Source organism: Grammomys surdaster, unplaced genomic scaffold (assembly GCF_004785775.1).
Source record: "Grammomys surdaster isolate TR1022 unplaced genomic scaffold, NIH_TR_1.0 170, whole genome shotgun sequence".
Taxonomy (NCBI): domain Eukaryota; kingdom Metazoa; phylum Chordata; class Mammalia; order Rodentia; family Muridae; genus Grammomys; species Grammomys surdaster.
In genome coordinates, this window is record NW_021604618.1 from 5,822,439 (window position 1) to 5,847,229 (window position 24,791).

The 24,791-nt window shown below is 39.6% G+C and overlaps 1 protein-coding gene across 2 annotated transcripts in view; it reads right to left on the reverse strand.

Annotated features, from left to right (window-relative positions):
- The window catches only part of CUNH11orf74 (chromosome unknown C11orf74 homolog), a 152,178-nt gene that overhangs the window by 93,912 nt on the left and 33,475 nt on the right, over window positions 1–24,791 (reverse strand). For both annotated transcript variants that reach the window (XM_028767020.1, XM_028767019.1), the window contains exons 3-6: window positions 15,559–15,716; window positions 13,743–13,814; window positions 12,011–12,077; window positions 2,670–2,812 (exon numbers count right to left, since the gene is read on the reverse strand). In XM_028767020.1, the coding sequence (XP_028622853.1) occupies window positions 2,670–2,812; window positions 12,011–12,077; window positions 13,743–13,814; window positions 15,559–15,716 (440 nt within the window). The remainder of the gene's footprint in view (window positions 1–2,669; window positions 2,813–12,010; window positions 12,078–13,742; window positions 13,815–15,558; window positions 15,717–24,791) is intronic.

Below are 24,791 nucleotides of genomic sequence, written 5' to 3' on the forward strand. Positions count from 1 at the left end.
AATGCCAAATCCCCTGTTGCTAAACAAAAAACAAGTGTGAATTAAGTTATTAACTTGTTATTTTTGCCTAAGGAGCTGAGAGAAATGTGTAGATTTCAGATGTCTAATTTCAAGTCTAATTGAAAAATTTTTTGTGACCACTAAGGGACTAGAATTTGTGTACTATTAGGAAACTTTGAGTTTCCTTAAAATTGTTCATGTGACCAATTCTTATAGAGACACTGCTAAAGGAGGAACTGTTTTCATTCAAAATACCACATGGGCAAATTAAGGAACACAAACTAATGCTCATATCAATAATGGTAGCATTTAGCTATAGGCTAGAATGGAGTGGTGTGGTAAATAAACTAGCTTGGTGGGGAAGTGTTGTGAAATGGGAAACACAGGACCTCAAGTTTCCCTATTGACCACGGCCATAATTGTCTTTTCAGGGAACCAGAACTTCCCTCTCAATAGTATAAACTCTTCTTGCTCTAGAACGCAGTTCAAAACCTCCAAAATTCATCAAAACAGAGGAAACAAGGCAAGAATTTATTGACAAATATTAGTTAGATATCTGAAAATATGCCCCTTTCTCAAAAGGAAAAATACACACACATAAACCAGTAATAAAATTGGTGAGGGCAGGGGATCAGAAAGGCCCCATCCATATCAGAGAGTTGTAGGATCTGAAGAGGCAGCTATGAGGAAGGAGGACTCACAACAGAACACATTCAGCTTTCAGACTGAAGGCACTGAGAGCAGCCACCGCTCCAGCCCTCAAAGGCTCCTTGGTGGTCGGTCTCACAAGACACTTGCTACAAAAGATGGTTAGAATCTTTTAATCATTTATTATCAGTACACTGCAGCTGACTTTCAGACACACCAGAAAAGGGCACTGGATCCCATTACAGATAGTTGTAAGCCACCAAGAGGTTGCTGGGAACCCAGGACTGGCTCTCCTCTACAGGAAAAGTCAGTGCTCTTAACTGTTGATCCATCTCTCCAACCCCGAACTCCAACATTTTTAAATGTTCACATTTTCTGTTAGGACATTTACAGTCTTTAAAAAAAAAAAAGTTCAGCCATAAGTTGGCTACCACAGTACTAACCTATCACCCTAATCCTAGTACCTGGGAGGTTGAGGCAAGATAACTGCCAGCCTGAGCTATGTAACACCTTCAAGTGCAGCAGTTACACAGTAGAGATTTGTTTAGTGAAAGAATTTATACAAAACTTGGGGGAGAGGTTAAGGAGGTAGGGGTGAATTAGGAGAAGTCAGGAATTGGGGGGAGGGGTCAATATAATAAAAACACATTTCATGAGAATCCCCAAAAAAATATTTTTAAAATGGGGGAAATGAATGCTTGCCTATTTTGTGCAAGGCTTTCAATATCAAAAACTTGCCATTGTAATTTGAGTTTCATTGGCTTTCATATAAATTCCAGAATAAGCTTCTTTAACCACTAACCAAAACTAATTTATAATAATTTCTATTACTGTCCTAAAATATATATATTCTACAACTGACTTAAAAGTAACTGCATTTCTTAAAGTACTAGGTGCCATGCCAGGCGTCTGACCCAGTAACTTATATGGTCACAACTAGCCAAGAACATAAACAAGCCTTAAAATGAAACAGACTTCTGCTTGGAGAAGCCCTGTAATTTTAACTTCTTACAGCTCAGAGCATAGAATCTATAATTCAGAGAGCATATTGGAAAGTGGCTGTCCTGGCTGATTTGTCTAGTAACCAATTTGGAAGTTCAATGCAAGCCTGCAAGCACCCTCGGTACACTTTTCAATATAGTAAAACAAAGTACTCTAAGGAAAAGGACCATTTAAGACTGAAATGCATATGTTATCTCTGATTGAATGACTGATTCCATAACTGAATATGCAGCTACAAGAGCATCTGAATGATTTAGTAAATCAAAGAGAGACCCTGGGGTTTTTATTAGAAAGCACTAATAAAGAGTCCTTAGCAACCCCCTGTATTCACCCCGTTATATTAAACAGGGTAAGAGGTGACTTCCCAGCATACCTGCAGTGTAGTTGTTAAATGTTTAGAGAAGAGCTGTAAAGTGACAGCAAAACGTCTCTCAAGTGATACTCTAGGGAAAAGAAGCTATAGTAGAGATTCTGTTCCCCACTCTTTTGAAAACTATTGGCAGGTGACATTTCCCAGCCTTCCATGTGTCTAGATATGAACAATTACTAAGCAGTTGTCAATAGATTCAAGTCAGAGACTTTGATCTCTGATGAACTGATCTGTTCACTGTAGGAAGTCTCTACAGATTTTTAATTACAAAAAATAAACTTCTACTTCCTTTCAGAAACAGATTTCAGACTGGGATTCTCTGTTTCCAGCCTGGCCTTACCTTATGTAATACAAAGGTTTATAGGATCTCAGAAATGATAACCATGGCCAGGTCAGACCAGAAGAGAGAAGGAAACTGCCCTTCCATCTGCTGAGCAGTCCATATGCAGAACTACTGTGAGGTAAAACACACTTCAATGTACAAACACCATTGCTCCGTATAAATCAGATATAAACGGAAGTAAGACCAATTACACAACATGAACTCTAAATTATCCTAAACCAAGGAAAAATACAAAAGTATGCAATACTGAAATAACAGAATCCCAGTACTGTCATAGTGGAACCCCCCCCCCACACCAGAGTGTACCTCTTCGGTTTGCTTCTGAGTTCTTCCCAGAGCGGACTCTGGCTTCACCTCAGAGGTGAGAGGCAGGTGGTCCACAGAAGGAACGTAAGCAGGAGCACTGGTGCTCATACTCTGGTCCACCTCACCTGGAAGCAACAGCCAATCTGTTGGATACAAAATATTTCAGCTGATCTCTTGGGAAGTTCGTCATCTCCCCAAGTAATATAAAAGCTGGTGACAATCAAAACAGGCAGATATGATCAGGAAAAGCTGACCCCTAGCACAATGCCTGTCTTCATCTGTGAACCTGACACAGAAGGCACCTGTGCTTATAGCTTTTGTCATGCTATAAGGTATAGTCCACCCGGGAGGTTGGAGGGGACTGAGGGAGTGACATAATAGGCCTCCCATGCCTGACTCTATTTCTACTGCACAGGAAAACAAGGCACAAAAATGCTACTTTTGCCTCATTTTCCCATAGTTTCCTGAGGGAGTGAAGAGAAAGAAAATGGAGTGCAGACTTCATTCTGTAACAATGCAGCAATATTTCAAAAATATATATATTACAAAATGAGGATGCCAGAAGGAAAGTACTTTAACTTTCAGCAGAAAAATGAAATACTCTGTCATATGAAAAATGTGCAGGCTCATTTTCAACACTTGCAAACAACATGTTTCCTGCTTGTTTAGCACAATCACAAGAATTCAATAACCAATCTTAGTTGCCCCATGGATTTATTGGGAGTGGTTGTGCTGGCTTGTTTTCACATGTGTGACACTTCATGAATGTATCACATATGCCAGTTAACTTTTTTGAAGTTGAGGAAGCAGACACACAGAACACAACCTTCCCGCCTCAGTCTAAACTTCCAGAATACCTGAGAAGCTAGTGAGAGCGCCTCACTAGCCAGTAACTTGAAACAAGGTGCTACCATTGCCTACTTCTCGTGGATGATGCTCATTAAGTTCTCAGAGGAAGTGATTAATTAGCAACATGTGTGCCTGGGCTAATGGCAATGGCAGCATCAGTAGGAAGATAACTATGCAGCTCTGATATTCAAAACCTGAGACTATCTGAAATCCATCCTTCACCTCCATAGCCATCAGACCCAAAGAAATATATCATTGCTGGCTTTTGATTGTGGAGAAACAGAACACAGAGTCAGATATTCTAGAAACTGAGAGCTGTGGTGGGGAGACAGTGAGGAAGGAAGTCCTACTGAGCTCAATTATTGCTGTTCAGAACATCATCTCATTAACTAGCATAAATAAAAAAATAATAACAACCAACCCTGATGTGTCCAGTATTTCACAAGTGCCAGCATGGCTAACCCTCCCAACTGTTCTCCCCTGTTCTCTGTGTTCTAGGCAATGAGCTCTACACACTGACAGAGATCTCACTCGGGAGCCCACAGCTAGAAAGTCAGAGTCAGCAGTCCTCCCAGACCTCAGTCAAACTGTGTTAAACAAAGATTTTTATTATGTATTTAATTTTGTTTCATTATATGGAATGACTATTCTCAGGGCCAAGAAGTGTCACCTGTAGCTCCTGAGTGTAGCAGGCAGCACTAAGTACATTTTCCAAACATGTGATTCCCAGAACACGACATGTTTATTAAGCTCGTTAACAGTAGGAGAGAAACTGGCCTCCTAATGTACCTTCTTATAAGTTCAAAGCCAAACTCCTACACTGAGCTCTTTTGTGTAAGAGCATAGGACAGGTCCAAGGCTGGTAAGGACCTGCCAACAAGCAATAAAGAAAAGGCTTATGCCTCTCAATGTGAGGAACAACATCTATCTGGCCAACTGGCTGCTGGTACAAACACTAGTGCTGATGTGAAATGAGCCTCAATTCAGCTCTTCAGGCTTATATTATAGTCCTGTCCAACAAAAGATGTGGCAATCAGGACAAGTGTGTGGGTCCTTTACTGAGGCTTCACAGCCCTAATCTGTTTTCATCGAAAGCAAGACTTTCAACAACAACAGCAAAAATGACTTCTTTTGTGACAGTTCCACCACCATGGGAACAATTGTTTCAAAGCAAAAAGACTCCATACCGTTAGCACCTTAAATTGCTGTCATCTTTTCTCTGGGGTAAAGACAGAATTCAAGAATGCATACTGTTGGAGGCCAACACAGTACCTTATGCATGGTGAACTCTAAATCAATACTTGGAAGCAGGAAATGAATGTGATATGTGCTTGCAGTGAAAACCGCTTAATAGGAATCTCCAGCCTCGAAGTGTGTCTACTCTGAAAGAGTTGCACATACACAGAAAACAAGACACAAAATTCCCAACAGCATGAATCCCACAGCAGAAACCAAGGAGCTGGTCCATATACTCCTAGTTTCTTTCCCCAATCTACTCTTCCTTTCCTTGGATGAATTATTAAGGAAGGAAGGGAGGAAAGAAGGAAGGAAGGGAGGGAAGGAGGGAGGGAGGGAGGGAGGGATTAACTTTCCTATTTTACTCCCTTCTTAGGGAGAATATAAAAATTTCTTTATGCAATAACAAGAACTGGAGAGTAGGTTTTTCCTCTGGTTAAAATGGCTTCCCGATTACACCTTCATAGATGGATAAGTTAGCAAATATAAAAACTAGAATAGTGGGAATAGAGGACCATTGTAAGGCAAAGACTTGTCTCCTTCCTTAATGTGTTTAGTAAATAGTGAAGCCATCAAAAAATGATACTTCAAGTTGGTTGGAATTCTGCAAGCTTGGGATCATGTTCTTCATGCCACAGAGGCTTAAACTGTGGGCTGCAACCCTATACGAAGTCATGTAATCGAATGTGAGATTTGGCAGCAGAAAAGGGGTTTTATGAAACAATATCCAAAAATTAAGCCAAATTCCAAGGTATTCCCAGCATTCACCTGTGTTGTATCGTGCAAAGTCACTGAAGCAGTCTGAACACACTATGTGTACACTAAATAGCATGCGTGCCATCAACCCCTTGGTCTCCAAGAACACTTCCCAAATACCTCAGTTGAGACTGTACACAACTAGATATTATGAACTCACTGGTTTCCCTACACATACAAAGTTTGCAGCTTTTATGAAACCATAACCACTTAACTACAAAAAACATATTCTTCAACATTTAAGCAGCAAATTACTTTATCTTTGAGTTGACTACATCATGCTAGAATAGTTGACTTTAACAACAGCTGTTTGAGTTGCATTTCATTTTTTAAAATTCATTACATACATTTTTGTCTTGTTATTAGAACTGAAATTTATACAAATTTTGAAATGGCCCTAAATATAATTCTGTCACTTTGTACTATGTAACTATGAGAAGAGGAATTTGCAGCACCAGCAACTATAAAATCAAATATTCATCCACCCTGAAAATCAGTGAAGATGTTCTACATGCTACAGCATCAAATACTCACCCAAGATATAGGTTTTTAATAGATCCAAGTATATCCATCTCATTAATAATATTTTTATCTTTAATAAATGATAAAGCTATTTGTATATCAAAAACTTGTTTTAAGATAAACTTCTTTGTGATTTGTATACCTTCTTTATGTGCACATACTTAGAGCTGAATTAAATTTCCTTCTGTGAAAAGAAATCCTGGGAGGAAATGGTTTTTAAAAGCTCTGCCTTGTACCATTCCCAGGCTCTCCTTTCTCTTCACCTTCAATTCCAATTCTTTGTTTAGGTAACATTTTTTTTTACCTTGTAGGTCACATGCACTTAGAGAACTTTCTTTGACTGCACAGACAAATTTCAGTCTTCTACCTTGCTTTCTCATGAGATCTAGAACAATTTATTATAATGATAAAAATGGGATTCTATGGTCAATATCTAATTCCTCCAATAAATTATGAATCACATGAGAACAAAAGTCTGGTGTTTTAGTCTTCAATTATGCTCCAGGAACAAGGCATAGTTGTTAAATATTTGTTGAGTAAGAATCACTGGTCATTTACAGGCTCTCTAAACTTAATGTTGCAGACAAAACAAGGGCTTTTTTAAAAAGTGACTGATGTCCTCTTCATTTGGATGCACACACTCAAAATAACCAAAATTAACTACAATTGCTGAAGAAATTGAAAATCAACTAGGGGTCCAACCTCTCAGCCTAGCCAGACCCTACACATGTTTTTTAAGTGTCCAGTCAGGTAAATGAAGTCCTCACCCTTCATCAAGGAAACTTTACCAAATGGAGAACATTACAGAAAACCATAACCAATCAAATTGCAGAACTGTGGAGTCTCATTGGATACTGTGGTGGTTTGAAGAAAAATGTGCCCCATAGGCCCACAGGGAGTGACACTATTAGGAAGTATGTCCTTGTTGAAGAAGATGTGCCACTAATGGGTGAGCTTTGAGGTTTCAGATGCTCAAGCCTGGCAAGTATCACTTTCACTTACACTGGCTGCAGATCAAGATGTAGACCTCTCAGCTACTCTTCCAGCACCATGCTTCCCACCATGACAATAATAGACTAAACCTCTAAAACTGTAAGCCAATCCCAATTAAATGTTTTTCTTTATAAGAGTTGCCATGGTCATGGTGTCTCTTCACAGCAATAGAAATCCTAACTAAGACAGAATCGTCTACAAAACATCCATACACCTAAGGCTCAGGGAACACTGTAGTGGAGAATGTAGAAAGATTATAAGAGTCAGAGGACCAGAGACTTTGCTTTCAGAGTGTATCTCCAAGCAATGTCAGAAGCTACACCCATAAAATCTCAGCAACATAATTTCATGTCTTAGTTAGGGTTTTACTCCTGTGAACAGACACCATGACCAAGGCAACTCTTATAAGGACAATATTTAATTGAGGCTGACTTACAGGTTCAGAAATTCAGTCCATTATCATCAAGGCAGGAACATGGCAGTGTCATGGTACAGGAGGAGCTGAGAGTTCTACATTTTCATCTGAAAGGTGCTAGCAGAATACTGACATCCAGGCAGCTAAGATGAGAGGGCCTTAAAGCCCATACCCACAGTGACATACCCACTCCAAAAAGGACACACCTACTCCAACAAGGACACACCTTCTAATAGTTCCACTCCCTGAGGCGAGCATATACAAATCATCACATTCTATTCCCTGGCCAACATAGGCTTGTTCAAACATATGAGTGTATGGGGGAGAAAACTGGAAGGAGAAATGATTTAGTTATATTATAATTTCAATAAAAGAAATATTTTTAATTATAAAAATCAAATAGTGTAGCCAGATATTTTTCCTGAAAGTTGGGAGAAGCTAATGTGGGAGAAGCAAGGAGAGGAAGAGGAGAAGAAGAGGAGGAGCTAAAGGAGAGATGTAGGAGCCATGGATAGCCACGCATGTATCGAGAGCAGTCCTGGGTAACAACTTATACCTTAAGGTTAGATATTGGGGCACACCTCTAATTGTGTGAGCATCTTGTTAATTTGAACATTACCAAACACATAAAGCCACTAGATAATCTTTAAGCATTAGAGTCTCATTTCTACCAGGTACCACGTAAAGGTGGGATGGTCTGAGCTCAGCTCAACCTTGTGGAAACAGCATGGAAGATTGGCAGAGCCATCTCCCACATTGCCACTCGTGGCCACAGGCCTTGTCTAGTCAGGAAGATGGTGGCTGATTAAGAACAAGCCAGATCAGGTGCTGCCAGTTTAAAATATTACTGCAACAAAATAGGGCTACAACTGTTGAGCAGGAGTTGGTGCCCATTCTCATCCAACACAATAAACTACAGAATAAATACACCCACTGTAAAAGACCTGTCTATGCGAGTCTGATTATAAGAACTGGACCTCCAAAAACCAATCTCTCCAGCCAGCCACACTAAAACTGAGAGACCATAAATAAATAAATAAATAAATAAATAAATAAATAAATAAATAAATGTCTTCCTACCCTAATGACCTCCATGTAACGACTACAGCTATCCCAATCCACAATTTTGTTGTATAGCAATTTGAGCCATCTTGTCTGAGGCCAGTCAATCACCAGGTTAACTACCCTATCTTGAATTCAAAAGAGGAAAAGGTGCTAACTTGATATCAAATGAACACAGGGTACCAAACCTCGTAAGGAATATTAATTACTCTGAGGCCACTTATATGACTGCATTGTGTGAGTTCTGCCAAAAACCTGACTCCAAAGCGCTATTCCTTGGCTGTCAAAATGATAAGGCAAACACTGGAAAGGAACTGTGCTATTGAATCTTGGAGAATATTTATGACCATGGATACAGTGAATAAATAAAATCAATGGTAGAAAAAAAAAACAAGACAAAACATGTTTCCTTGTTGCCCCAGGCAAATCTGCTGCTTAAACAATAACAACAGAATCTAATCAGTAAACTTCCCAGCTGCCAAAATTATATGAGCAACTTGCCTATTTAAGAAGTCACATTTCCCATCTGATATAAATATTTGCCTTCTGCTCACATTCCCGAAGTGCAATACAAATTAGGACACACACTGAAATTCACCTTGGCACAAAGTATTTAATTTATTTCTTCTTTTCAAGTGACCCAGATTGTACATTATGAAAATTGGGAAACCCTGGTGGTCTTTTCGGTGATTAGAACGGATCGCTGTGAACTGAATCAACTGTCAGCCATCAAGTCACACATCATTTCACACAGGAGACAGACTTAACTACTTCATTCAAGTCCACTGAGACTTGGATCAGCCTCAGTAACTGGTTATTCCCAAATGCAACACCTCTGCTATCTAGTTTCTGGAAACATGATACTAGTGAGATCTTCTTATTCAAGTTTTTAAAGAAGGAAATAAAACTGGTAACTGAAAAGCATACTTTAAAAAATATTTAAAGAAAGCAATTTCACAAACAAAGAAATGGTTGATTTAAAAAAATGAAATTTGCTGGCCACATTGGTTTATATCAGTGTGAGACAGATGAAGGGGATCCACCTCTTTCTGATGCACTTGCCTAGTGTTCAGCACTTTTAAAAGGTGTTAGAGACTTGCAAATCACTGTTATCACCAGTGATATGCTCTTTAAGTTCTTGTTGTAAGCAATCCTGATCATTTCCCTGCAAATAAGCAAATATGTTGGGGACAGGACAATGTGACTCCCTAATTAACAGCTGTTATCCCATGTTGCACTCGCAGCCTTCAGCATTTGACTTGTAAACAGCCACCTGGATTTTTCTAATGCTTACACTAGCTGTTCTGAACACCACAGACACCATGAGAAAAATACACACTAACCACACAATGAGCCCAGGTGATCACTGCAGCTCCTGAAGTACATTCATCCTCCAGCAAAATTTTGTCAGTTTCACGGGAAGAGCTCTAGAAAGATTTCAAGCCTGGAGCCAACCAAAACTTGGCCCTGCAGGTACAACACTGGGCCTGCCAGGGTGGAAGAGCGCCAGCTCCCTGGGCCTACACTTAAAAAGCTAAGGATTCTGGTCCCCTAGACCTATTCAAGAATAGCTGAACCAACAAGTAAAGTAAAGGGGCCCACGCATCAGAGCCAGCAGAAGAACTGCAACTCTGGAGGGTGCTACATGCAGGCACTCCCTCCTGTCTGTGGCAACAGCTCACTGCTATCAAATGCTAAGGGATATGAAAACTGCCAAATACCACTCCTCAGAGATATTCTCCTCAGCTATCCACAGTTTCCATTGGGGAGAGCTGAAGAAAAGCAAGCCATATGACAAGTACAGACCTACTGCTAGTGATGAAGTGAGAAACTTCACCACAAACGTGCCCAACACAGCACTCTCCTGCTTGCCTAGAAAGCTGATTTTATTTGTCAGTGATTTATATGCAAACAAAAACCAACAGTCTCAATGTATCAACCTCAAACAATAGCAAAATCAGAATGGCTAAAATTCAGTTCATGGAATGTCACCAAAGAACTAATGAGTTCAATTTTCTTGTAGGTACAGGATCTAGGAATCTGAACATTTTAAAGCAAGTTTTACTCTCAAAATCAACCAAAACAGGTACTTTATCAGCCTTGACTCTCTCCTAAGCAGGTCTTAAAAAACTCAAGAGTGACTGGGGTATGAAGCCAGCCAATGCTCCCCGAAGAGACAATTTCCTTCCATCTCTGATCTCACTGAAATGAGTAATTTGAAAGTCTCCCAGTCTTCTGGCTAGTGGGTACTTGAGAAACACCTCTAGTGGGGCAATATGACATTGGGGAACAGAAGAAAAATTTTTATTGCTTTAAAACCCAAAGCTGTAGGACCCCAAAAAGCTAGGGCAGGGGCTACACCATCAAGTGAGAAGCAGCTGCTGCCCCACATCAACTCTTTGCAACCACTTCAAGGCCTATCTGGTTCCAAGGAAACCTGTCCTCTCAACAACAGCAACAATAGCACTAACTTGGGTTATGACTAAACAGTGTAAGAGCAGGGGAAGGTCAACTTCAAGATGTCCTTCCACATCCAATAGAGAGCCAGGGTTTTCTGTTGTCCCTATTTTTATTGTTTGCTTTCTTCTTTTGGAAACAGGTTCTCACAGGGCCCAAGCTAGACTTAAACTGGCTATGTAGTCAAGGATGACCTGAATTTCTGGTCCTTATGAGCTGATATTACCCCATGGGCTACCACACCCAGTTTTAATGTTGGGCTGAGGATACTATGCATTCAGAGCAAACACTCTATCAGTTGAGCTATATCTCTCCAGCTCAAACTCCAAAAGTCCCATAAAGAAATATATCTGTGCTTATGCAAAAATATACTAACCAGGAAAGAAATCCTCTACATCAACATTGATGGATCTTTCAGTGGATTATGAGAAAAGAACTCAGGCCTGGAGAGATGGCTCAGCGGTTGACAGAACTAATTGCTCTTCCAGAGGTCCTGAGTTCAATTCTCAGCAACCACACACACAGTGGCTCACAACCATCTGTAATGGGATCCAATGCCTTCTGCTGGTGTGTCTGAAGAGAAAAGAACTCAGAAAAAAAAAATTTATGTGTTCATTTTCATATAAATTTTAAAGGCAGAATTCTGCATATTATTGTTTATTTTGTGATCAATATTTATATTTTTATGATTTTATGGTCAACTGCTGTTTTACATTTTTTCTTTAAAATAATATCAATTTGTAAGACTATTCTTCTGAAAAATAAGGCAATGACTTTATAATAGCTGTATGTGACACAATTATTTAATAGTTTAATTTACCTGAATTTGGGGGGAAGCAAAAGGACAGCTCTATTTCACTTAAACCAAAGGTTTCAAAAGGCTTTAACCAATTGAGTAAAAGTTTTTCTTTTCAAAAAGAAATTTCACAACCTCAGTTTTTCTTATATCAAGAGAGGTAAGGTAAGGATTGCTAAAAATAACAAGTCAACATAAATCACTTGTAGTTTCTAGAAAGAGGCCCCGCAGTATGGAAAAGAAGGAGAGACATACCCTTGTTCATCTGGAGCTTACTCTCTTCCTCCATGTCCACATCTTCTAAGTCTAGGAAGTTGTCTACCTACAAGAAGATTGGAATTATCTTACATATACTAGACATGAAGAAAGACACTACAGTCATGATCCCCACACACAGCACTCTGTTGAAGGCTGGATATGCTTCCCTGTGAACTCTCAAGGCCCTGTTAAAGCTGTTGTGTGCAAGCTTTTCCATTGAAGGAAGCAAGACATTTGCAAGTTCAGGACTTTACAACACTGTAGTCTGCTTTCTACAGTGAAGGGAGACACACAGGCTGAGGTTTCTTGAAAGGGACAATTCTATATAGAATACCACTTCCCATTCCACACTGTCAGTGAGGCATTTCAGATTAACATATTTTCTCCCCGGGATTTTTATCACCACTATCAGAGACAACAGGTTCCTGGTTTGGTGCTGGTGGTGGTGCTAGGCTACCATCCTTCCTCATAGTACGCTTTATTACAGCACTCTGGAGAGCCAGAGAGAAGAAACTAAAGAGAGCTGGAAAGAAATGTTCATTCAGAACAAAATCATCCTGCCCAGGTAAATCACAGGAGAGGTGAGTAGGGCAAAATATCAAGTGTTCTCTCTTTCAGGCAAGTACATCTGAGAATTACTTCAATGGTAAAAAGATCAGCAAATGTCCTTCCCAGACCCAATAGCAGCATTTTAATGAAGAACTATTCCACATAGAATACTGCACACTGACAACGAGGCATTTCAGATTTACAAACAAATGCATTTCAGGGGACTATCAAAGAGTATATATACATAAGAAAATGTTGGCACAAGGCATGTGGTAAAGGCACAAGGTCACCATCCGTTTTATGCTCACAACCTGAACATAGACTTAGCATATACCTTAAAATTATAAACTGAGATTCCTTCACTGCAATTCCAGACAGGCTGTGTCTTTCTGTCCTGAGCTGAATGTATAGTAGGCAGACCATGCTGACCTCATAGAAAGTTAAAATGATAGCTTCCATATTTCTAAGCAAGTACTTGTAACTATTATGTGGCATACATATTCAAAAGCAAAATTCATATGACAGTTTCAATATTAAAATTTGAGAATCAGTTACATGATAGCATCTTTTTTTTTAATGACTATGCTAGAAAGTCCTTTCCATTTGTTAAACCATAGGGAAAAAAGATCTAGCATCTATCCAAGCACAAACAGTTTAGATATTCCAATGCCCACTTAACAAACAAACAAACAAACAAAAACCTTTCAAGGATAAAATCTGGTCACTCATCCAGTTTTCTACAAAGGAAAGCAAGAATCTAGTGTTTGTCTACTGGCTTGTATGGTAGCTTGATACGTGCTGTCTCCCATAGGCTCTAGTAATTGAATATTTGGTGCCCAGTCAGTAATACCATTTGGAGAGGTTTAGGAGACAAGGCCTTGCTGGAAGAAGTTTGTCACTGGAATTAGGCTTTGTGAGTAAAAGGCCTTGCCCTTCTCTTGTTCACTCTCTTTGCTTGGGGATGAGGATTTGCCTTCCAGGCTTCCTGCTGCCTGCTGCTAGCTATTATGCCTCCCCACCATGTGGGGCTGTTATCCTTCTGGAACCATAAGCCCAAATAAACTTTCTTTCAAAGTTGCTGTGGTCATGGTGACTCATCACAGAAACAGAAAAGTGGCTAATTCAGTTCATTTGTTTGCTGTGTATTCTTCCCAAGGTAGATAACTGAATCAGGCCTTACCTTCACCTTTCCAGCCCGGGTCATATCACCTTGAAAGGAACTGCCAACTTTGTGGCCTTCGTCGATCACAATCTGAAAACAGTAAAAACACACAGACAAGAAGTCACACAGAGGCAGAAGAAGAGAACTAGCTTCACAGAGTTGTCCATTAGCTTCTACATATGCTCCACTATGCCTGAGTATATTCCTATGTACCTGTCGGTGCACACATATTAATAAAAACTAAATTACACTTTTAAAAAAAGAATTATTGGTTACCTTCCTAGCTATATATGAAAGACTCTCTAAGCTATAGCAGTGGTGAGGGAGAATGTTTCAGCAAGTCTAACTGCGATTCTGGTAACCTAGTCTCATCTGCCATATAGCAGATCACTTAACCCAACCATGCCTGTGTATAAAACATAGCTGCTCCACCTCCTAGACCATCTCCCAATAAACCTTTGATGCACAAATCAGAGACTGCTACTGCACTGTTTTCATGTTACAAGAGGACAGGGAAATTTAACAATTCTAGGAATCTCCATATTTAATATATTTCAATTGTCACTAGTAGAATGTGAATTAGGTCACAGTCATCACCAACAGCAAGGAGGTTATATACAAAGGTGTTCTATGAAGATCTCCACAGAGGGGAGTCCCTCACTCAAGTCTCAGAAAGTCGCGACCACCCAGTAATCTGCTCGAGACACCGTGTACCAGAGCAAAAGTGAGGTTTATTTGGGCATGTGACAGCTAGCTGCCAGTCAATTCGTATGCCCACGCAGGAGCTGAATTGACCCCAACAGCCAGTTTGGGAGGGGTTTTTAAGGGGAAAAACCACAAACCAAGGAATGGGGAGGGGGATGAGGGGTTGTTAAGGTGGCATAACATAAAAATAGCAGAACATTCCAAAGGAACCCAACCTACGTGAGTCAGGATCAGGTGAAAACTCTCTGTACGCTTATCTTTCTCAAGAATGTGGTCCTTCCCTGTTACTTCGGCCTTGCCCTGTCACTGCAGTTCTCAGCTTGGTTTCCAGCTTGGTTCTTAGCTTGGTTCCCAGCTTGGTTCCCAGCTTGGTTCTCAGCTTGGTTCCCAGCTGGCTAACTTGCATTCTAGCCAGTTCCCGTAACTAGCCTGTCCACATTCTTAACTTGCTTCATGGCTCTGTTTCTCAGAAAATTTTCCATGTCCTTATAAAGAAAGCCTAAAGAATATTTTATATGTCTAAAAAGGATTCTATATACCCAGCATCTATAATTTTTCACTCTACATTCTATACAAACACATTTCTATCACAGAAACTTCTAACCCCTTGTAAAATCAAAATCTCTTGTAATTCTGTACATAATATCACATGGAAAACATCCCAAAACAGAAACTCAAATGACTTTAAAAAACTAATCAAAACTCAAATAGCTTAAAAAAGAACACTATGAATTATCACTCCTTGATAATTAAACACGATAGCCAAAGAGGAATAGATGAATAGTGTCGATAAAGTCTTGACAATTAGAGGATAGTATCTAATATCTAGGAACCAAATCTTAGAAAAAAGCAAAATAATGGCTTCTACTTTAAGTTTAAATGTGATAAACTTAGGACCGGTAAAAATAAATCCACTTTATACAAAGAAGTAGAAAATGGAACTCTTGTTAAAAGTAAAGCATATAATTTCACGTACATACAACAGATCCCTAAGAAGTTTTTACCAAAAATTAAGGATAATCAAACACTGGCATGTAAAGACTTAATTCTCAACAGAGTGCTCTTCCAATTCTAAGAAGAATGCTTTCTTCTTCTTCAAGCTGCTTCTACAAATGAAAGACTGAATTACCTGCTCCTCTTCTGAGGATTCAGATGAAGCGTGAAGAAAGATAGTTGTATTTCTAAAATGTCGACCATTTGATTCAATTTTATGATTCCATTTTTCAGTAGTAAATATATTTTCTGATGAATCAGTTCCATGTGCTCCCCCTTTGGCCACATTACCGTCTGAAATGATAAGTTATGAATAATTAAAAACACCCTATGTGGCCAAGTTGATTTCTTTTGAGTTTACCAAAAAATTTTCTTATCAACCCCTCCCCCCAAAGGAATACTTTTCAAAGAACTATGCAAGTAAAGTTTCTTGAAGCCTTTAGGGCCTCTTAAATATATTAAAATTATTCTAAAATTACATAAAAAGATAACACAACTTCAACACTCAATGAATATTGTCTACTATATACCCAGTACTATTTTTGTCATTGTTTAAAAGTTCAAGAAAGTACAGTTTTCTCAAGAATTTTAGACATTATTTATCTCATTTTCCCTTAAGTTTGAAGCTTTCTTTCCTCATATGGAAGCAATGTATGCCTACTTTTTAAAACAGTATAAGGAAAAGAGGAAATATGAAAATTAGCCCTTAATCCTAAACAATAGAATAGCAACAATAAAATGTTCTGAGTGCTTCTCTGTGCATCTTTTACATATCCATGCATTTCTAAAATTCAAAATAGAATACATAAATAATAAATTTAATTTGTCAATATTTTGGTTATTAAATATTCTACATAAGTTTTAGTTAGAGAGAACTCTGCTATCTAAATGTAAGATAGTCTACTTAGTCAATGTTCATTCTTAACTATTTATAATTATAAGCAATACCTTTCACTGGGTGGTGGTGGGGCATGCCTTTAATTCCAGGACTCAGTAGGCAGAGGCAGGCAGAAACCTGTGAGTTTAAGGCCATACTGGTCTACAGAGTGAGTTCCAGGACAGCCAGGGCTACACAGAGAAAGCCTAACTCAAAAAAAAACAAATATAAACTAATTAGCATATGTATGTATGTTTCATATATATATATGTATATATGTATATATATACATATATATATGTAATACTTCTGTATTAAATCCATGCACAGCTATTGTTTTTCCTTAAGATAAAAAAAGAACCTAAGATTAATTCAAAATTAAGGGACTACAAAAATCTGTGATATCATGAACAGAAATTGGGAGAATAAAATAGAATCAGTTGGGTAAGAAATAATAAATATAGACCTTATATGTTGCATTTGAATTATTATGAAGGAAATGGCCCAAACACAGCTCCAAATATAGGCTGAAATGTGGAAGGAATATCACAGTCAGAGGTGACTATCTAACCATCATCTATATTAAGGCAATGGCTTAAGAAAAGAAATTAATATTAGCATTATAGTTAATATTGACTGTCAACTTGACAGGACCTAGAATCACTAAGAGGCAAGCTTCTGTGCACACCTGTGAGGGATGATCAAGGTCAGGTTAAACGAGGTGAGAAGACTCACCCTGAACTCAGGAAGCCACAGCTCATGGGCGGGATCTTGGACGAAATAAAAAGGAGAAAGCACAGTGAGTACAAGCTCTCATGTCTCTCTGCTTCTTGACTGGGTACAATGTGACCAGCCAAGCTGGTAGGTAACTCTGACCACCACACCTACCATGATGTGCTTGACCTTCAGACTGAGCCAAAATAAGTTCTTTCTTCTTTTCTTAAGTTCCTTTGTCAAGAAGTTTTGTCACACACCACAATGAGACAGTTAACTAATACAATTAGCAATATTGAAATAAGGGTTAAAAGTCACTGAGCATTTAGTGTTCTTTTCTGAGTATCTCATGAATCTTTCCAGAGGATTACTATTCAAGATTAAGTCATGTGTTCCAGGTAATGTGGCCGGTAGGTAACTACTGGGATTTGAACCCAAGCTCTTCGGAGTTTAAAACCCAGCCTAACTACTATTTTGCTACCTTGAGTAAAACAAGAGGGAAAGTCCTTGCAGAGCAAAATAGGAAAGAAACACAATAAGGAAAAGGAAAAGGAATTTTTAAAAATAAGTAAAAACTTTCTACAGTCAAAGAAAAGTCAAGGCTTCAGGATACCTATATTTTTTTAAAAAAAGAAACTAATTCACTTATGTCAATCACAAATATATATTTAAAAAGTGATAAAGGATAATAAAGCAGTCATGTGGTAGATAGCAAGCCAACCCCAACTGAGGAATCCTACGTCATGCCCTAACTAGACTATGATGAGAATGTCTTTTTTATCTGTGATTATTTCATCTGTGAGCCTGAGACAGGTCTCTAAAAGCTTAGTACAGCAGAGCCACCATACTTATTTCCTTTGAAACATCACTTCCCTGACACCAAAATCTGCAGTTCATGCTTTGATGCTCACAGTTTGGTAAGGGTCCAGTTGGAACCCTTATGTGATAGGTTTCAATAAGAAAGACCTCCATAGGCTCAAATATTTGAATACTTAGTCACTGGGGTTTGGAACTATTTCAGAAGGATTAGAAGAGATGACCTTGTTAGCATAGGTGTGGCCTTGCTGGACACTGTATGTCATTAGGGGTGGGTTTTGAGGTTTCAAAAGCTCACACTAGACTCAGTTTCCCTCTCTCTGCCTGCTGCCTATGGATCAGAAGGTAAATCTCTCAGCTACTGTTTCAGCACCATGCCTATCTGCTTCCTACTGTGGTAATAGTCTAACCCTCCGAAATGGCAAGCAAGCCCCCAATTAGTAGCATGGAAGATAGTGGTGCTGACAGTAATATAAACTGGGGACCCAGGGAGAAAGAACACTATCAGCTGGACTAAAAACGATTCTCATGATATTTTGGTTTTGTTTTGTTTTGTTTTTAAAGAAAAAATGTGGTAGCTTTTTTCCTTTTCCTAAAAATCTGCCTAAGGATAAACTGAAGATTTTGGGATTAATGGCTTTCACAGAGGAGATGTCAAGATAGCCTAGTGTCTTGTGTTGAATGGTTATTAGTGATTATTCTTGGGCAGATCTACAATGAGAAGGAACAAGTGGAGCAAAGAGAAGTATGAAACCTTAGTTTGAGGAGAAAAAGAGCACCAGGAAATATAATGTTAAAGCCAAATCCTGTGCTCAAGGAGATGAGAAGTTGGAGAAAAAAAAAAGCTTAACACTAAATGGAATAAGGAGAGTGGTGCCCTCACTGCAAGATCCCACCCAAATAATCCAGCAAACTGTGAAAGGAAAAGGGACTGAGGAATTTCCTAGATCTAACACAACAGAAATCTTATGCAAATGTAACGCATGGAGGAGCCCAGGCTCCAACCCCAACAAGCAGCAGGACCTGCAGTTTCTGCCACATGGATCTAGATTTAGAGTCAAGAAGGATATCGGAAAAGGCTGGTGGAATCTTCCTGCCTTGTTAAGGAAAGTCACTGAAGCCAGGTATGTGGCAGGGCAGTCCTTGCATACAGGTCCAGAGAGGACACTACACGAAGCTGTGAAGGTAAAACCCGGATTGCTTGGAGACCCTAAGATGTTGGGACTGCTAGATCCACACCACAGAAACCTGTTTAAAGGAGACAGAACCACCCCAAGAGAGAGTGTTGCAGTCAGCAAAGCTGGAGTGAAGAGCCCTCTAGAAAACCCTTTTAACATCAGACATAGAATTGTATAATTTGGAGTTTGTTCTGCCAGTTTTCAGTCTTGATTGGTCCAGTATTTCCTCACTATACTCCTTTTCTGCCCATGTTTTATTCTGAATTTATTAGTAAAAGTAAAATTAAGATTTGTAGGGATGCTGTCAAGAATTAACACTAAAATTTTGTTCGTTTATGTGTAGGGGTGTTATGTGTAGGGTGCTTTCACTATGTCCATGTCTGTACATCTCTGCATGCCTGCAGTGCAGCCTGAGAAGGACAGAAAAAGACATCAGATGCCAAGAGAGTTGAGTTACTGATGATTTAGAGCCACCATGTGGGTGCTGATAATTGAACATGGGTCCTCTAAGCTTTCTCTCTGCCCCCTTTTTTTTCAAACAATGAAATAATGTTATGGAACAAAGTTAAAGTAACATAGCCTGTGATAGTAATTTACATTTAATGAATCATTTTCTCTTTAAAAAGAGAAAAAAAGTGCATATCCATATACTCTGAAACCAGCCCTCCATTACTGTCTACTGTACCAATACTAGCACTCCTAACTAGCCACCACTGGAAAGATGACCTCTGCCTTTCTTGCCAACAAATTCTGAATGAAATCTCTGTTGAGAAGCACAAAGCCTTGGATGCCAGAGGTAGAAGAGCTCAAGAAGAGGGTAATGTGCTAGGAGAGTTGCCAGAACAAACAATATGAAGAGTCACACAAGTGAGGATGAAAGCTCTTAAGACTTAGTCTCCCGGACCTCTTCTGGTTTATAGTCAGGTTCTTCATGGTTCTGGAGGTTAAGTAATGGTAGTCGAGTGATGTGGAGATGCTTAGAAACAGGACAAGCTACTGAGGGATAAACAGATGCCTCAAGCTTCATCAAAGGCAGAAGGGAAGGCTCTTCTCCTATAGCTCCTGCCATTCCTCAGCACAGATTTTGTTGTTGTTGTTGTTGTTGTTGTTGCACAAATTATTACAATAAAAGAAGGAGCAGCGTCAGTCCTCTTGTGTATGTTAAAGTTAAACAAGCCTAATTTTGGTACTTACCATGAAAATCCTACATATCCAACCCAACACTCCTATACTAGTCAATTGACTTCAATACTTGAAAAGCACAGTGGTATCTGACAGGAGACATTCTGCCATGACAGATCAAGTCACTCCATGCACTCCTCTCCTAATTCCCAATAAAATGCCCAGGGTACCTGACAGCTACCACATGAAACTCCTTTGAAGAAAAGTGAAGTTCAAGTTCCTGGTGCTGTTACTGAATTACTGTCCTACTCTGTCCCATACCCAACAAAAACTCCTCTTTTAACATCCACTCTCTTGTAAACATGAAGTTTTTAATCTTTAAACTACCAAAAGATGTAGGAAAGAACTTTCTCTCTCCTTGATTAAACTTAAAGTTGAAAATGCTTCCTAAATCCTGAAATTAGTTTCATACGACTATGTACCATGTCCCTGCAAAGACCCCCCCAAAAAAGTGCTTTTGTAATGGGCCAGTTACAGGTTTTTAAACCTAGTAAGTAATAAATCTCTTGGCAGAATGAGATGAGAACAAAGTTCCTTTTCAATATGATAATGTCAAAATGGCAGATGCTGGCACAGCCCTGACTTGGAAGTGGCCAGCAGCCTGATTAGAGACCAGATGCTGCTTCCCAGAGTGAGCCTGGTGGCAAAGCACACGTGCCACCCAACTGTTCATTCTAAGCTTCTGTTTTTCATCAGAGTCCTTTTCTACCCTTTCATCTTATCCCTAATGCTCCTTGCTTTGAAATGCACATCAGGCATAATACAGTGCGGAAATCTAACAGCAGTGTTGTGGAACACACAGATTACAGAGACCAGAAAGAGCATTTCTTTGGGCATTCTAAGTCAAACTTCAATAATGATGAGAAAGATTTTTCTAAAGGTTTCAGAGGTTTCATTATTCTGAAGTGATGGAATTTCAATTTCCTTTTGATAGCCAACAGAAAAGCTTCCAATAGGTCAGGCTTACAAGGCCAGCTCTACACCACCAATCTCTAATTTCAGACGAAAGAGAAAGGTCACACTCCTTGAAAAAGCAGAAAGTTTCGATGACAAGGTAAATTACACTTTACAAGGTAAAGTACATGTTGATTATACACCTTCGAGGTAAAAGTGATTATTTGGGGAGAGCCCAACTTTGAGGAAAACTCTTATAAAAAATTCAAATTCTTCTATACAAAAGCCAGAGCCGCGTCTGTGTACTGAGAAACACTCCACACTTCAGCACATCCAGTGTCAGAATCTAAGAGCAAGTCCTGCCAGCCACCTCAAAGTATCCATTCTTCTGCAGTATGGTCAACAGCAATATAAATCAAGTGTATGTTCTCAGTCACAATGAGATACTGAATACATCGCTGGAAGGGAAGAAAAACCACTGTCGGGAGTGTTCTGTGTCACACAAGGCAGCCACAAACAGCCTTCTGCAAAGAGAATAGGGGATAAGCAATCATGCTTGTACCAAGACTGGGTCCTCTGAAAGTCTGAGGTGATTTTCACATTACACTTTGAGTTCACAGCAATGGTCCTGGGTACAATAATATCTTCCCTTGATCTGTCCTTCCAAACTACTCCACGCCACTGCTTCTTGTTCACATGCTTCTCTCCATATCTGGCCTCCCCTCGAGCCATAGTCGTCAGGATTAAATAAGCAATTTAAAAACCAATCAATCATAAATCAGAATAAATCCAAGGAAGCTAAATTCAGCACACCAGTGTTTTGTCTAAATTCCCTTTGCAGTGCTCTGAATTCCAACTGTTTTATGTTCTCCATCTGAAAGGGCACAGGGAGGGGAGGATTACCTCAGCCTGGCCAGTCAGGAATAATTGTGCTTTCCCCGAGGCTGGATGATAATTGACTCATTATTCACAGTCGTAGCTATCAACCTGCCAAAGCACAAATGCACAAGCCTGGCCTGGAAAAAAAAAAGATACATGTCAACAGCCCTAGATGAGGGACACAGTGGCAATAAGAGGAAAATTTTGAAATGTCCAGTATAAAGCACCAAGAGAGAGGAAGATGGGAGAGTGTAAAGTTGCTACCATTTTATTAGTTATGTTCAAGAAGGAAACCTGTGATTGGAGGGCCCTGAAGCATAAAGAATCCAAAAGTGATAATCTGAGCATTGACTATGTGCCTTCAGGATGAGAAGGACAACAGAGGCACAGCCCCTTTCCTTACAGAGTATCCAAGCTAGGAGGTAAAGCCATGTGTGCAAACACCCAAAGAGAAGGCATCCCTGACAAACCACACAGGAGAGGCTCAAAGTCAGAAAGTGACAAAATACTAATTGGTTTTGGAATCATGAAAAGCTTCAGTAGAAATGAGTCATGCAAGGTAGGCTTTAAGGAAGTTGACAAGTCCAGCAGATTAGCTAGAACTCCGAAGAGCTTATTTATTCCATGGGGGCTTGAGGGTGGGATAAACTCATGAGTGAAACTTCCAGGGCCAGAAGGCCAGAGCCTAAGGCACAATAGTGAATCCTCCAGGAAGACTGGTACACACGTTCTGTGGCATGTGAACAGAGGAGATTTGGAAAGCTTGAACAGAACTATGCACTTGAACAAGGGAGTTGACCCCAGTACAGCCATGTTTTACAGAGACACAGACTAGAGCAGACAGGCTAGGGCACAGGAATGGCACTGGACAAGTGAGGCACTCACTGTAGTGTCTAATGTGTAATCCAGATGATTGATAATGGAAGACACAGCTACAGAGGTGGCAGAAAGAACTGCAGAGATTCAAAAAAGAAAAACAGTCTGTGAAATGAATTCTTGCGTTTCTAAAACAGAGAGAAGACACTATCTCCCACTGGTTACATTCTGTCCCTCTAGATATCACAGAATAAGTTCCTTATCTTCCCACTGCCATCTGCAGTCTTTTACATTCAAATTGGCATTCCTTGGTAACTTTCTCTTACTCTCTGTGATGGAGGATACAGATAACACAGTGTGCTTGTAACCTGTCCGGTGAACTAGAATTTGGTACAGAGGCCACACATACTCACCCAACAAGCTGTGCTGAGCTGATCTTCCCCACTTACTTAGTGAGGAACACAGAATGAAGTGGCCCATGATGCAAGAAGATACAACATTATTTGAACGTTTCTTCCTGCAGCTTTGGTCTCCATTAAGGTGAAAGCTGCTGGTGACAATGCTAATGCAGGGTAGACTCTATGGCATCTGAGTTCATTTGTTGTACACAAAGTCCACTCGTATTAATTCTTCAGATTAACATACAAAGTATTAAGGACCATTTAGGCACTGTCCTTAGCTTCATGAAACTACTAAGTCAATGTGTAGTTTATTCCCTTGACACAGAATGTTTGCACATAAACTAGACTTTTCCAGTTCTTGAGCTAAACCCATAGGGTTATATGGTGAAGAACTCAGAGAAAGTGTCCATGAGAGACACCTGTACCTCTCCACAGGTCTATCCAGGGGTAACTTATGTACCATCAAATCCATTCACGTTAGCACAGCATCCAATGATTTCTAGTGAATGTGTAGTTATATAACAATCAACAACATTGAACTTTTAGTTTCCATCACCCCAAAAAGGTTCTTAGTGTCAATCTGCAGACTCCTCCCCATTCCCAACCCCAACAACAAGCAGCAATTGATCTAATTTTTGTTGCTACTGGTTCACCTTTTCTAGGCATTCCATTATAGTAAAGGCATGTACACATGATTTATTTTATTTAGTATAATAATGAGATGCAGCCATATCATGGTATACACTAGTATTTCTCTCCTTTTGTGTCAAATAACCTTTGACTGTGTCTGTTTCTCCTTTCGCCTGATGGTGGACATTGAGATTGTTTCCCCTCTTTTCCCTAGATTACAATACTGCATTCATGCCTTGGACCAGCATCACTAACCCAGTCCCATGCAGTGTGAAACATAATGAAATCACACCAACAGATATAACTCAGCAGCTGCTTTCCACATCAGACGAGGGCAGAGATGCATTGTTCCCTGAGGCTGCAACTCTCCAGTTATACTTCATACTATCACCACAGCTGTACAACTGGACACTGCATCCCATGGCCCTAATTTTCTATCTTCCAACTCATACTTAAGCCTAAGCAGAGCAGGAAGCTGGCTTTCAGGAACCCATTCATGGCTCCAGGAAAGTAAGATATGACACAGAGCTGGGAAACAGACTGATTATCAACTCTTCAACCCAAGTTCTGCTGGTTGCCTTCCATGTGTTTAATACTTTGCTGGGCTAGAGGGGTATGGAAGGTTAGGAAAGCTATAAGACACAGCCTTTGCAAGGGCAGAGCATTTTCCTTATCTCTTAGCTATCATATCATCTAGAATTTTTTTTCAAAAAAAAAGATTAATATGTGAGCAAAGACTTCTTTAAAAAGCCAATGATATCTATTCCCTTGAAATTTTCACTTGATTGATGCTATAAATTTTGCTTATGTTTTAACTACCATTTCAATGTATAAAATGTGTCCAAAGGCCACAAATAAGAAGGCTACAAAGAGGTAGACAGACAAGAAGAGAAAGATTGGAGGAGGGGAAGGAAGAGGGAGGGGAGAGAAGAGGAAAAATAAGGACAAGAGAGGGCAGGAGAGGAGAGAAGAAAAGGGAGGG